General features: G+C 33.0%; 1 protein-coding gene across 1 annotated transcript; it reads left to right on the forward strand.

Moving 5' to 3' along the window:
• The first annotated feature begins 2239 nt into the window (after positions 1-2239).
• LOC139483030 (uncharacterized) lies at positions 2240-15000 on the forward strand. Its single transcript, XM_071267058.1, has 4 exons — positions 2240-2343; positions 11007-11099; positions 11733-12050; positions 14885-15000. The coding sequence occupies exons 1-4, from the start codon at positions 2301-2303 to the stop codon at positions 14998-15000; spliced, it is 570 nt and encodes a 189-aa protein (XP_071123159.1). The 5' UTR covers positions 2240-2300.
• Positions 15001-16469: the final 1469 nt, after the last annotated feature.

The raw sequence follows: 16469 nt of genomic DNA on the forward strand, positions 1-16469 counted from the left end.
GAATCATTTTTTTGTATTTGTAGTTCGAAATATAAATAGAAAGTCACAGTCCTTTATATTCAATATATGAACCCAGTGTCGTATCCAGCAATCCTATATGATTAAGGAAAACGTATTTGTTCACAAGAAAGATGGAATACACATAAAAAGTGGGATTTTTCATCAAAAATTCTTGAATGCAATTCACCTTTCCATTTAATGAATTCTCCTTTCCATTTAATGAATATGGAACTGAGTGAGGATTTATTCAGAAGATGATGTGATTAATAACTTTAAGCATGGAATTGCCATAAAAAGAACAAGTGAACAGTGTCTTCTATCGGACCACCACACAAATATCATAGTTTTTTCAATATTTACAATATAATTAGAAGAAACTATGTTGCATTGAAAACAAATTACCACCGTTGAATGTTGCAAATGAATATTGAATTTTAAATCGAATGTTGAATGCTGAAATCGAATGTTAAGAAATTAAAAAAAAGTTGAAAAAGGGAATTGAAAAAAAATTATGTTTTACAAAACAGAATTCTTTTTAATGTAATGTTGAATATTGAAATTGAATATTGAATGTTGAAAATGAATGCTGAACCAAATCAAATATATTGAATATTGAATATTGCAACATCTTGAAATCCGTATTTTGACTGCTGGTCCACAATTTTGACATTTATACCTATTATGTTATACAAGTGAGAGGTTTAACTATATATAAAACCAGGTTTAATTCTCAGTTTTCTATATAAGGAAATGGTTGTTCCAAGTCAGGAATAGAATATGGTTGTTGTATTCCATTCGTGTGGTGTATTTGAACATTAATTTTGATTTTGCCATTGATCAAGGACTTTTCAATTTGAATGATCCTTGAAGTTTTTTTAATGTATTTTTCTATCCTTCACCTCTCTTTGACTTAACGTATTTTTACTCTAATTAGAAACAAATTACTGACGGAAATAACATTAGAACTGTATTACCTTTATATTAGAAGATATAGTTCCCTTCTGGTACATGAGCTGCCTTTCAGCAGCTACACAGACTATGTGAAACGTCATCGGTTTTGTCCAAGAATTTCTCGTACATTTCCTAAAAAGTTCATTGGAAAGTACAAATACCTTATAGATACATATTAAGTGTCTAGTATACTAATAAAATATATGGTCTTGCATGATAGTTTCCATGTGCTGAAGGAATGCATCTTGTTAAATACTTTATAGTTTTCTCCTAATTCGTCGTTATGGTTTTTATGTTTTATGAAAGTTTCGATTGTACAACTCTGTACGTGAAGAACATACAGCTATCGGGTTTTCGGCTCGGATTTTATTTGTACACTGGGGTAAATATGTGCGATTCGTACGCATGAGGTTAAGACAATGTGTTTTTTATTTTGTTACCATATTTTAAATGATTTTCCTAATTTGTACTTTATCTTGAAGTTTATACGATACACGGTATATACATTTGTACTGTCAACTACAAACTTTCTCGTTGGCGTCTTTGTCAATTTGCAGTTACATAATTCTCACTAGTCTATCCTAACAGTAACAGTAACAAGTTACAAATTCATTTATCAACAATCATTCATACTTCTTCAGATACGTTCAAATCATGAAAAACCCATTCCGTAACAATATATTTGCACAGTAATTTGGTGATTGATAGAGGATAATTACATGCAGTGCTAGCAATAATTCCCTAAAAACAAGTTCATAAATTTAGATATTGGTTAAAAAAAAATAGAAATATGAACCAAATCAAGTACACCTTGTATGAGCCCCCCTTCTTGTAGGGTGCGTTCGACTTTAGTGACTCTAGTTTTTTTTCTAATTTAAAGGTTGTTTAACACTTTTTGTAAATATTAAAAGCTAGCACATCACAGGAAATCAAGTGAGTAATCAATGTTTCAAATTCTATAACAAAAATCTTTGGATTAAAGTCTGTGGATTTCCTACAAAAATCTTGTTTTTATTTGCTGATGTCTTTGAAAAATTTACTATAAAAACAACATATAATGTTTGTTGACATCTTTCCTACATTTATTTGCAGACTTGTTTGAAGTTTACAGTCAGTTGTGTTGTATGTCAATGATGTATTAATAGTTATTAAAGGTACCAGGCTTATCATTTTATCTTATTTTTAACAAATTTGAGTTCGTTGTATTTATCCATATGTTTATATTTAATTGCTTTACTGTTCCATCACGACAAAACAGTGAACATTTATCTTTTAGATAAGCGTCTAAAAGTTACCTAGAAAAGTTCGTCGCATGCAACTAAAAACCTGTGGACAAATCATCTTTCAAAATGACATGTGTTAATGGATGTAGCAAGTGTTATTTTATTAGAAGTAAGTGTATTTATGATTTAATAACACCTTATATAAGAAAGCCAGATTTTGATTGGTTGATAGCCAGTGTGTTTTTCACATATTCCAATATTTTTCCTCATTTCAAACGAATTTGCCTGTTTCTCACCACTGCCGGTGAATTTGCCTTAAATACCATGGTATTTGCTATTTTGGATATTCCTTTTTTACCCTCTCGAGTACCAAAATTTTGGATATGACGTTACATTAAAAAGCGAGCTAACGCGTATTAATATAATTATAATTCCCGCGGTTCTATGATAATATCCTCTTATCCTTAAAATCATGCATAAACATGTTAATGAATAACAGCTTTCAAGTAAAAATGAATTTTGTTCACCTGTACAGAGAGTTTCAATCCAAATCTATTCAGTGAAATTAAACAGATATCTCATGTTATGGAGGGGTATTTGCGAAAAATACCAGTCTTGTGAAAGAATTTCCCTCGCCTGACGGCTCGGGAAGTAATACAGTCCCTTTACTGGTATTTTTCGCAAATACCTCTCCATAACATGATATATCTGTTCAATATACGATATGTGACCTAGTTAAAGAAATTGTAGAATTAATCAAATCAAGTGAGTTGTCTGAACGATGTTTCAACGGGAACTATTAAATGGAATAGTCCTAAAAGTATGTCACCTTCTTTTACGTATTTGATAAGGTCGGGAATTTGCAATAAAAGAAGTTTTAAAACTAATCAAATTAAGTATAGCAGAATGCAGCTTAAGTGTATTTTGAACAATTTTTAATATATCATGTTATGGAGGCGTATTTGCGAAAAATGTCAGTCAAGGGACTGTACAATTTAGTCCCAAGACTAGTATTTTTCGCAAATACCCCTCCATAACAATATATATCTGTTTAATTACACCGAATAGATTTGGACTGAAACTCTCTATACTGGTGAAGATATTTATTTTATCTGAAAGCTGTAATGCATTAACATGTTTATGCATAATCTTAAGGATAAGAGGGAGTTATCATAAAACTGCGGGAATTATACATGTTCTAATACGCGTTAGTTCGCTTTTTTTTTGTAGCGTTATATCCGTAAACTTTTGGCGAAAAGATGCTTGAGATGGTGAAAAAGGAATATCCAAAATGGCAAATACCATGGTATTTGAGAAAAATTTACCGGCAGTGGTGAAAACAGGCATATTTGTTTGAAATGAGGGGAAACAAAATAGAATATTCGAAAAATATACTGGCTATCAACCAATCAAAATATGGCTTTTTTATGTAACCGGAGAGCACGTCTCTACTCTACAAATTCATATCGTCACCACCGGGATTCGAACCCCGGTCGTCTGCGTGACAGTCAGTGCGTTAACCCACTGAGCCAAGTAATCGATTTCCGAGCTCAGTTGATTAAGACTGGCTTTATATGTTCTACCTGTACTTAGATGAAGCAACCCCGCTACACTATCCCCCCACCACAAGAGTCATCATATCTTCATATAGTACTCTTAAAACACAAACCCTGGCTATACTCCAGATAACCATCGTGGATTTTTTAGTCTGGCGCCAAATGTAACCGGAGAGCACGTATCTACTCTACAAATTCATATCGTCACCACCGGGATTCGAACCCCGGTCGTCTGCGTGACAGTCAGTCAAAGAATCGATTTCCTAGCTCAGTTGATTAAGACTGGCTTTATATGTTCTACCTGTACTGTGGGGAAGCAATCCCGCTACACTTACATAAGGCGTAATTAATATATATATATACATGTATAAGTACGTCTAAAATAACAGCTCTACGACAGATCAATTTATTGGATTACCAGTGAAGATGATACGCGACTGAAAACACATATCATATTCATGATAACTCTTAATATCAGGACAAAATGTTAATTCGGCAAATTTGCGGAAGCAAATATTTGTTTTCCATCGATGTGATTCAAATTGATGCTATTATGATATCGAAACAACACTGCCTGCTTTTTCCAGCGCTCTATACCTCTCGGCCACCTAGACTGAACCAAAATTTCAGCTTTCGGTGACATGAGTTTCCTTTACTCGCCTATAGAATCTAGAGCTGTAACACAGTACGTGCAGCCGGACAGCAAATCTCTGATTTGTCTGTTTAAAACACGGAATTTTTTAATTCGTAAATCATGTGAAGATAATTTCGGAGAACGTTGTCAATAGATTTAGCTGAGCAGACAAATAATTCCCCGTGGAATAGGACCCGGTAGTAAATCGTAAATTTGTAAAATTATTATTTAAATCTTAAAAATTCTAAACTCCGAGGAAAATTCGAAACGGAAAGTCCATCATCAAATGGCAAAATCAAATGCACAAACACGTCAAACAAATGGACAACAAATGTCATATTCCTGACTTGGTACAGGCATTTTTGTAGAAATGATGGATTGAACCTGGTTTATAGCGCTTAAACACTCACTTGTATGACAGTCGCATCAAATTCCATTATATTGACAACGATGCGTGAATAAAACAAACATACATAATAGGTAAAAATGTCAAAACAGAGGAAGAGTAGTCAACACTGTGTCTCAATTTTAATTTTAATTTAACAAAAATATATTTACCAAAGAAGCACAAAAAAGCATATATCACATTTAACTACTTTGTTCAATGCCTACTTATTTTTCTAATTTATCTATGTATGCCATATCAACCCACTAAGGATCGAGGGATGATTTGAAGCACTGGGACCGAATCATAATTTTAAAGTTAACTTTGGCGTAGAATCGCGTTTTTTTAAAAGACAGAATGTCAACGTTACACAGGTAGTGATATAAAATAATTTGTCATTCAAATCAAGCAAAAAATATAATAGAACAATAACACGATGGTGGTATGTTATACTGTAACATAAAAGTAACACGGACAAAGCACACAATTTAAAACGACATACGTCAAATGTATATCTCTAAAAACAGACCAAACAATAAAAGTAATATTAATAAAAACAAATAAAAGAAGATTAAACGAAACGTATTACGAGCGGTATGCATGATATAAGTTTCACAATTATCAGAGATATAAGGAGTCATAGAAATGAATAAGAAATGCAGATCAATTATTTTCAGTCTTCGAAACCGCCATTTTTGAACATCGACTGTCAATGACAAATATTCAACTTGGGATAAGTTGACACACGCCTGTTTTACCTAGGAAAATTAATATGAGAAGTTTATATTGTTAACTGGAACATGGAGAACGAAACTGGAATAATTAAATGACGTTACCGACGAGCACACTTTCACTTCTCATCACGAAATGATAAGGCCCAGCGGAACTCCCTGTTGTTTTTTCTTGAAACTTCTCTGCTCTTGACCAAAACATCTTAGAAATATGACAAATTTACCACTAAGGACAAGAAAGTCAACATTTCTTTGAAATGATCATAATCTATTATTTTATAAGTGTGAGTTATCCCCATTTTTTAATGCCCCAATGATGTCTTTCAGTACACAATAATACAATACAATAGCAAAATGTGTTTTACTTTCTTATAAATCACACAAATATTATGAATTTGGCATATTATACATCTAAGAAAATGTACATAAACCTACCAATAACATTCCTTTAGCAGTGCATTATTATTTTGGATGTCCAGGTGTAAATTGTTGTGACACTTGTTAGGATTTGTCCTGAATGACATGAATTCATTGTAAACACCCAGAGATTTGATATATCATAGATTAAAGACAGAGGAAAATACAGTTTTAATAGAGTCAGATCCTTATTTTGTAGCTTTCAGATGAAATTTCAAAGGAATGAAGATGATATCACATCATGATATAATATTGTTTGTGCTTATTCCCTTTCATCTTCTAACAGTCATTCTTTAGCTGTTCCATAGATGATTGTCCAATCTGCTTCCAGCTTACCTAAACCAATCTCTATTAATGAGTTTTAGTTGATTCTCTAGTTTTACAAATGTTTAGCTTATCTGCATGTACAAGTACATGCATTTGATGAGGATTTAAAATATATTATTATTTTTGAACTATTTATTATTACATATATTTCAGCATATGTTACCAGAGATTGTTTTATATAATTTGTCTCTGGTGATACCATTTATACTTAGATAAAATGCTGTTGATAAATTAATCATTTTTAACACGCCAGGCCCTGTTTTATGTTGTGATGTGTTTTGTTTTCAATTTGAGTATATGCATTACAATTTCCTAAAATTATGTGCAATTTATAGTGAAAAGTTATTTTTCAGTTTACAGTTTATTGGCATTTTAATTTTAACATGTGTATAGCATGTTTTGCAATATTTCGTTATTTGTTATACATGATTGGGGATTTGGTTTTAAGTTGAAAAATACTGTGTAGCTGTCACACCCAGAAAATATCCTGATACTCTTGGCATTGTCCATAACTTTTATTGCATATATATGTACACATGTTCTTTAAAATAACTTGACATTTTTGTTAGAAATATAAAGTCCATTTTTTTTTATATTTCTGTACTCAGAAAAGCAAAGAATCTAATTTCCTTTATCATATCATTAACTCTTCCATCAAATGAAGGACTGGTGGTTCCATGAACTAATATGGGTTTGAAGTTTTTATTTGTTCTAGAATAATATAAAATTTACTTTATTTTGTTAAATACAACTCATGGGGACTGAATTGGAATCCATGTTTCAAGCCAAGCCTTATATCGCCTAAGTCATACTAAGTTCAGAATGATTTAGAAAAGAACAAAAAGTTCAAACTACTACATTTCATAATTGTTTTTTCTTTTTCAATATAACCCCTTTCCTAAAATGGGAGCCGGCAACAAAACACATGACAGGTTTGTAACCACTGTCAGACCAAATTCAAAATATAGTTAAAATGAAAAACCACTGCAGAGAACAAATTTCCTCAAAGATAAAATGTCCTTCTGACAATAATTTGTTTCGGAAAAAATATAATTTTTTCTCCGTCTTCAAATAAAAAATAAAATAAAGCCCTGACTTTGTTTTATTGTTTATTATTTTTTCTAAGTATTTATATTTTGTAATATTGCTACTTACAAACACATAGAAATTTCTTGTTTGATAAAGCCTCCTTTATATAGAACATGTAGAATAGATATATAAAACAAAAATGTACATTTTATACCAATAATCTTAATAAAATATATTTTCATGTACGTATAGATCTACTGGGGAAATTCTGTTTCTGCATCACTGAAAAGTGAATCAAAATGAAGTATTTATGTGTATTTAAGAATAATAATCGATTCTTCTAAGAAGATTTGTATGCCTTGAAACAATTTTTTCATTAAAGTATGACAAAATAGAGGTAAACAACCAATCAGGGAATGCTGAAACATTTCCCCTTTTTAATGTTGGAATTTTTGCACCAAAGCTTGGGGTTGGATTTTTTTCTACAAATTTTCTGTTCCAAAGCTGCTCGTTTCATCATCCAAGCAGCATATTAAAAAGGTTTGAATTCACCTTCATCACTTTCTGCATTACAAGGTTGACCGTTATGGAATGTCTGTTTCATAGATATCGACGGATATGTTTTGTTTGTCGTATACAAAATCCCATCCATTTCCCCAAAACAGATCTATACACATGGAAAAAAGTATTGCAACACCTTGATTTTTTTAAACTTGAAAAATCAGCCTCTTTTTGCGGATGAAATATAATAAAATATTTGTATAATATTATTGAAACATAGTTTATGATTGGCATTCAAACGAACAAAAAATGTTTGAAAAAAAAATGATTTATATAACCACAATTTTAATAACAAAATGAAGTGTTTTTTGTACAAAAAACTGCATTTTACAACTTTTACTGTAGTCGAACTTTACAATGTCAGACATTTCAAAATTAATCTTCAGATGACTGTTCACATCATGGTTGATCGTTATACGCCAAAGAATTAGCACTTTGTGCGCAGCCTCCATTCAAACGAATAACCGCGTCTAAACGTCTTCTGATTGCTGCCAGAAATCGACTAATTTGTTGCTAAGGTAGCAGCAACCATTTCTGATGAAGGGCATTGTTTATTTCATGATGTGTTTGAACTGGGTTGTCCTTTCGCGCACTTTCCGCCCAAAAGTGTCCCATATATGATCGACACTGTTCAAATCCGGGCTACGATCGGGCCAAGGAAGATGAAACGAATTCCATTGGAACAATGGATCTTCCTCCACGATGCTCATTTCCAACTTTTGCGAGCTCTGCACTACATTCGATACGGAAAACTGTGTGTCTGTTCGTAAGCAAAGGTCTCCGAAATGGTCTTATCGCACGATGACCAGTAGCGATGAGTCGATCTCGAACAGTTCTTGTTAAAATGCTCTTGTATGCCCACCACTCTCTTTTTAGGATTGTCTTGTATGCAATGGGTTTCCTTCTGACCAACCTTCATTATGCTTGATTTTCCCTAGCAAATGGTATAGGGGGTCTTCATTATCTCGGAAGGTCTTTAAAATCGTTTATTTCCTGATTTTTATTCTCAAAACGACTTATAGTGGAATGGTGATGACCAACAATACGTGCAGTTGTTACAGCGACATCCCTGCTTCTCTCATGCTGATAATCTGCCATCCTGCTGCAGTTAAGAGTTGTCAAGGACCCATTACAAGGTGTCAATCATATAACTTTAAAACTTGGTTATTTAAAGTGTTGAAAACAATGAGGTTAAAAACATCTGTTTTGCTGTGTACGGGTATAGTAGCTACATGTGCAGATAAAAACTTATCGAGTCGATATTTATTGATTAAACTCAGGTGATACTTAAATAATGTTTAACTAGTTCTATTTTACCAAATCATATCACAAAAAATAAAGAGTGTTTTTTTAATTTTAATTTCAATTTGGTGTTGCAATACTTTTTTCCATTTGTATACTAATAAACTCATTATAGATACCGGGATTACAGTTCTATATTTACGCAAGACGCGCGTTTTGTCTACAAAAGACTCATCAGTGACGCTCGAATCATAAACATTTTTAAAATGCCAAATACCGTACTAATTTGAAAAAACATTGAGGACCAAAAATCCCTAAAATTATTGCCAAATACAGCTAAGGTAATCTATTCCTGAGGTAGAAAAGTCTTAGGTTTTTTACAAAAAATTAAAGTTTTGTTTACAGTTAATTAATAATTATAAACATATCAATGATAACTCATGTCAACACAGAAGTGCTGACTCCTAGACTGGTGATACCCTCGGGGAACTAAATCTCCACCAGCAGTGGCATCGACCCAGTTGTTGCACATAAACTAATCATAGATATCAGGATTAAAATTTTATATTTACGCCAGAAAGCGTTTCGTCTACAAAGAATAATCAGTGACGCTTGAATCAAAAAATGTTTAAACAGTTAAACAGAGTACGAAGTTGAAGAGCATTGAGAACCAAAAATTCGTATAGGTTTTGCCAAATACAGCTAAGGTAATATATTCCGGAGGTAGAAAAGCCTTAGATTTTTAAAAATTCAAAGTTTTGTATAAATTATAGTTTGAACATGATTAATATGACGGTGGCCATATGTTGAGCAGGATTTGCTTACACTTTTGGAGCACCTCATCATACGGTTGTTTGCACAATCTTTTGTCTTCTATGTTGTGTTTTGTGAACTGGTGTTAATCTGTTGTTTTCATTTTTAGCTCACCTGGCCCGAAGGGCTAAGTGAGTTTTTCTCATCACTTGGCGTCCGTCGTCCGTCGTCGTCGTCCGTCGTCCGTCGTCGTCGTCGTCCGTCGTCGGCGTAATTTTTTTTCCATTTTGAACTTCTTCTAGGGAACCACTGAATGGAACGAAACCAAACATGGCATGAATGTTCCTTATGAGGTGCTTACCAAGTGTTGTTACTTAATAGCTGATCCATAATCCAAGATGACCGCCAGTGGGGGACTTAGTTTAAAATAGGTCCCTACGGGAAAGGCATACAAATGACTTCTATTAGAGAACAACTGAATGGAATGAAATCAAACATAGCATGAATGCTCCTTGTGAGGTGCTGCCCAAGTGTTGTTACTTTGTAGCCGATCCATCATCAAAGATGGCTGCCAGCGGGGAACTTGATTTAACATAGGACCCTTTTAGAAATACATACAAATGTCTTCTTTTAGAAAACCACTAAATGGAATGAAAACAAACATAGCATGAATGTGCCTTATGAGATGCTTACCAAGTGTTGTTGCTTTGTCGCCAATCCAACGTCCAAGATGGCCCCCAGTGGAGGGGGGCTTATTTCAACATAGGACCGTAATGGGAATTACATACAAAATTCTTCTTTTAGAGAACCACTGAATTGAATGAAAAAAAACATAGCATGAATGTTCCTGATGAGATGCTGACCAAGTGTTGTTACTTTGTAGCGGATCCATAATCCAAGATGGCCGCCAGCGAGGGGCTTAGTTTAACATAGGACCCTTCGGGAAATGCATACAAAAGTCTTCTTCTAGAGAAACACTGAATTGAATGAAACCAAACATAGCATGAATACTCCTTTCCTAATCAGGTGCTGACCAAGTGTTGTTAATTTGTAGCCAAATTTTATCTTTTTTCATATGATTTCAAAAACCCAAGTAGAGTCAGGTGAGCGATACAGGCTCTTGAGAGCCTCTAGTTTTTCAACTTACGAGTGTGAATGTTTTTGGTATCTATCGTCTTTCTTTGTAAAATCTTTCAGATATTAAATCAAGAAAAGAGAATCAAAGCTTAAGAACGATCTTTATTCTTTTGTCAACAGTGCTTAGTGTGATGTCTGAAAAAAATTGTTCAGGTATGTTGAACTCATAATGCATTTTTTAATTCGTATTTTCCACGTCATTCTCTGTTGACCGTATTAGATTTAATTAAAAAAGAAAAGAAAACTAAATTCACAACAAAATTTGAATTCTGGACATTGCGTTTGTTTTAGTGACGCTTCGGTGCATACAAAAAAAGGCTAATTTGAATTGATTTACTTGTCTTTATATCATTTTAATAAAGATGTAAAAAAAAACAATGACATAAAAAGGAAAAGGAAGAGTCACCTGACAAGACAAAACAAAGTGTCTGTTAACAAAAAATTTCTTCAAGCAGGGTTGACTGTATAACCATTTATTTCTATTTTGATTGGTTAGTGTTCATGCAGATAAAATGTTTAACATACAATTGCGATCTTACACATCATATATAAACTGTAAATATGTATTCGCAACAAAAAGAAAAAAATGCATAATTATTTAATGATTTTGGGACAACAAGAAACGAGATGTTTTACTTTATTCTCAACGATCAAATTTTAGAGATAAAAAAAGGAAAGAAGGCAGAGAAAATAATATGCACGATCGTCAGAATTCTGAATGCCTTATCTCAATCATTGGAATATTTAAGCAGTTGTTGAAATTATACATTTAATATTATATTATAGTCTCTTGGGAACTGACGACAGTACCGATATTTTATGGCGTTGACATACGTTTAAAATGTATGGCGACTGGTAGTAGTGGATGTTTTGGATCGGGAATCTTTAAATGGATTGGAGGTCCAGAAAAAGAAGTTATATCGTTCGATGTTCGGGTTTTTAACCGCACAAAATACTCAGTATTTCATGACAAAGGAGACTATTTGCTTGTGATAAAAAATGTCACACCACGAGACCTAAATATAGTTTACGCTTGTCACTGTGGATTTTACAATTTAACGAAAATATTGAAAAACGTTACAACATTACATTCCGATGATAAAGGTATGTTAAAGTAGATGTCCAAATTTCGTATCACTTACATGAGTTTGTTTTATTGTAATAGGTTAACGAAAGGTAGACTGAAAGTATTAGAAGTTTACGGTATAACTTGACCTGTTGTTATAAATATTTTCTATATGTAGATATAAAATGCAGTGCTAATTTGATTTCACTCCTTTGAGTAAAGAGTAATGCTCATTTAACTTAGACATATTCTTGTTTTTTCATTCTTGCCATATATTTTAAATGCTCAACACTTCAATAAAAGATTATTGCAAATGCTAAAGAAAATATTCATATTTCAAATATATATCAATTTCGTTTGGAATAGGAGTGTTAATTTTTGCCAGTTTAATAAGTTTTATTATCTCTTTCACAGGCATTTGTACCACTGAATGATATATCGATTTATGCATATACCTAGATTGTTTGATTTTCATGCAGCATATTGTTTTAGCCTTTTTAATTTAAGAAAATAACTTGTTATAACAAGGAAAATTCAAAACGGAAAGCTTCTAATCCAATGGCAGAATCAAAAGCTCAAACGAATGGATAACAACTGTCATATTCCTGACTTGGTACAGGCATTTTCATAGGTAAACTTTAATGGATTTAACATGGTTTTTATAGCTAACTTTACCAATCACTTGTATGACAGTCTTTTATTAATTGTTTGCTTAATATTCATATATTGTAATTCATGAAAGGCAGCTCACTATCTTATTTTCATGGTTTTTAAAGGTATGTATAAATTGCACCTTGATTAGCCTAATCATTCATTTACGCGCCAGCTAAAAATCATGTGACAAGTAGCGCATGGTTTTTCATACAGGTAAAGTGGTTAGGCAGAGCACACCTAGATTTTGATGTGAACTGACGTTTTGTCTGCTGCAGTTCACTTATATTTGGTGATATCTCAGAATTGTCAATTCAGGACATGGAGTTTCACAGGACAATATAATGAATTAGCTCAAGGGTTGGTCCATGCAGATTTAATGCTCAGTTTTGGAGTGGCAACTTTTAAATGGTCGGACAACGTACGTCCCATTTATTGACACAGATCTTCCCAAATAACAGTTGTGAGGTTTAGTTTAACGTATCATACAACGACCAATATATATATATATATATGTTATGTTATGTGGCAGAAATAACGTATTTGCGTTTATAGAATCTGTGGTTTATTTCACCGGAAGTTGGTGTTAGTTTTACCTGAAGTCCGTGTTTGATTTACTGGAAGTGGCATTTCAATATAAAAGCTATGCAATTAGTGAAATATATTTAATAAGTGAATATATAGTGAGCCATACATCTTATTGATGTTACAAGTGTATACAAGTCAATATTAAATAGTGAAAATTTTGGTAAAGTGAAAGTTTAGAATAATACAATCTGAAATATCAACGTCCTAGATCTTGACCGCAAACAGAGTGTACAGTAGAAGATGTGATTAGACATTTTTCTGATTAGTTTCAGTTTATACTTACTAACATTTCAGTTGTTTATTTTGTTTATTTTTATTCATTTGCATGTTATAATTATGTTTAGTTTTGTTTGATTTCGTTTAGTTTTGTTTTAGTAAAATATTATTTTTTACTTGTACATGTGTTTCTATGAATGTTGGCCAACTTACAAACCGATTATCCTACGTCTTTACAATCATTCTAGCAGGTTTCAAATCATATGAATCACTATGAGTTAGTTTTTTTTTACATTTCCATTAGGGGCTCGGTGGTCGAGTGATCTTAGTAGTTTAACTACTGTATCACTAGCCTATGAACACTAATGTTGAGAGTTGGAACCCCGCATGTTGAGTGCTTAAGTGAAATCAAACGCTAATCAATCAATGTATTCCCATCAATATTTTCCTTAAGATGAAGTCCTCTATCATACATGTGAAGGAGGCTAGAAGAATCGTCGATATTTTGTTTTAGTCTTATTGTTCCGACAAAAGTATTTCAATTCTACTTTAAAAGTTTGTTATGAAATTAATGATATTGAACTCATAGAAATATAGGCTTTAAACAGCACTTTAACAGTACCGATATCAATTTTAGTTGATATAATGTCTAGGCGTACAATTGATCGTCACAATGCATACATTGTTTTCCCTCCGGTATTGTATCAGGTTTTCTTGATATACCCTTCAGAACAGGCTTTCCTCTTTTTGTTATTTTTATTCGTCTTATGAGTTTTATGTCACTTTTGTCTTCGGTCGATCTTGAATTAAGTATTTCAATCGTCTTTTCTAAAAAAGAGGGTATCAAACTACCTTTCATGATTTTTACATTTGAAATTATTCAGCATATGAAAATCTCAAATGCACTTCACTTGGAGTTTGGGTGTTTTGTTGTTTAACTGTCCAGTAGTTCCTGGATCATGATTACCAAATGGACAAACAGGATCTACGTGTAAAGGTGTTGTGGAATTGTTTATAGACTTTTAATTTAATAGCATCATAAAACAAACCACGCCCAAGTTAAACACGACATCCCTACTGATATTAATTTAAAACCATATGCGTTTGTATGATTACAGTATCATCTAAATGGCAAAATCAAATAACAAAACACATCAAACGAACGGACAACAACTTTTATCTAATACATTAAAAGTTGTACACGTCTTATTTGAGAGAACAAATGGGAGTCTACAACTTTTAATGTGCAACAGTGTATGATTAGATGATCTACGATTCCAACATTTTCTGTGGTTAATCATACTGAGAAAGTATTGAAAATTAATTATTTGTATTTACTTTATTCAAATAATATCAGTTTTACATATAATAAATAATCAAAATGTAAAAATAATTACCATTATGTTAATAATTCAAGGATATGGCGATGAACGAAACAAGTCTATGGTTAACACAGCAAGAGATAATATGGATAAAGGTAATACACGTTGCATACCAAAGTTCATATGTTGTACGACACTCCATTGTTATTGACTTCTATTAAGACATGAACAATAAAAGAGGGACGAAAGACACCAAAGGGACAGTCAAACTCGTAAATCTAAAACAAACTGACAACGCCATGGCTAAAAATGAAAAAGACAAACAGAAAAACAATAGTACACATGACACAACATAGAAAACTAAAGAATAAACAACACGAACCCCACCAAAAACTAGGGGTGATCTCAGGTGCTCCGGAAGGGTAAGCAGATCCTGCTCCACATGCGGCACCCGTCGTGTTGCTTATGTGATTACAAATCCGGTAAATAGTCTAATTCGGTAGGTCAAATTCATGAAAGGGAAGGGGATTGTAGTTACGACGTAAGGAACATATCCGATATCATTTGTGAAACGGTTATTCCATAACGGTCAACCAACTCGTGATGGCGTCCGTAAAATTTACGAAGGGATGATTTCAACTTCACCATTTGGAACTCTTGGTTTAATAGCTTCCTTGTGAGCAGTAACCCGACAATAACATGTAAGAACTTAAAATAACTTTCATTGATTAAATAAATAAAAGAACCACCAGCAAATATATTTAATTAGACTCATTGACTTGGTATGCGTGGAATCGTGAGTTTCTCTCTCCCGAGGTGCAACTATTGCAATTAGGCGTATGCGAAGGCAATAGTTGTAGTCGAGGGAACAATAAACATTCCACGAATATCCAGTAAGTAAGTTCTTTATTATACTGAAAGAGACAACAGACAATAAATATCGGAACTAATAAATTAACGTAATATACAAAGCAGAAACACAATTATACTGTAACCTTCTTGCTCTCAAAATTTTTCAAGTTCCATAAAATATTACACTAATGACGTTGCTTAACCCTCTTGCTACCGGAGGGACACATGTGTTAACACCGACTGTGCCGGAGGGACACATAGGTTCATGTTTTAATTTATGCAAGTTTCTCATCAGTGCTGTACCTTTATCAAAATAAAAGACCGAAAATAAAAAAAAGTGTAATATGTTTCTGAAATGTCTCACAAATGTAACGGTCATTAAGGCATGACATCATATATCGAATGACGTCATTGTTTGGAATGTCACGTCACAAACGTCGAGCGGTCGTAATTTCTGGCATATGAGATGCAACCTTTAAAATCATCCTGAGTGTAATTGCAAACGAATCAGCCCTTATGGAAGGAATTTTGCACAAAGATTACTTAATGTTACACTCATTCACATTTACCACCACGTACTCATTTAGGATATGCATACCAGTTCCTCACTTCGCTAAATAAAGATAGAACGAACTGCGTACACTTTTGTCGTCTTCGTTGTCGTTATTGCCAACAATTTCTTAACATTATCATGCATAAAATCTAACTAGAAAAATTAAAGAGGATGCAAGCAACTGCTGATCATCGTTTATACTTTTATAATGAGCACAAACGATACGGTGATGTAAACTTCAACACGCCCCCGAATAGCAAACTGACAGGATCATC

Source organism: Mytilus edulis, chromosome 7 (assembly GCF_963676685.1).
Source record: "Mytilus edulis chromosome 7, xbMytEdul2.2, whole genome shotgun sequence".
In the NCBI taxonomy this organism is placed as follows: Eukaryota; Metazoa; Mollusca; class Bivalvia; order Mytilida; family Mytilidae; genus Mytilus; species Mytilus edulis.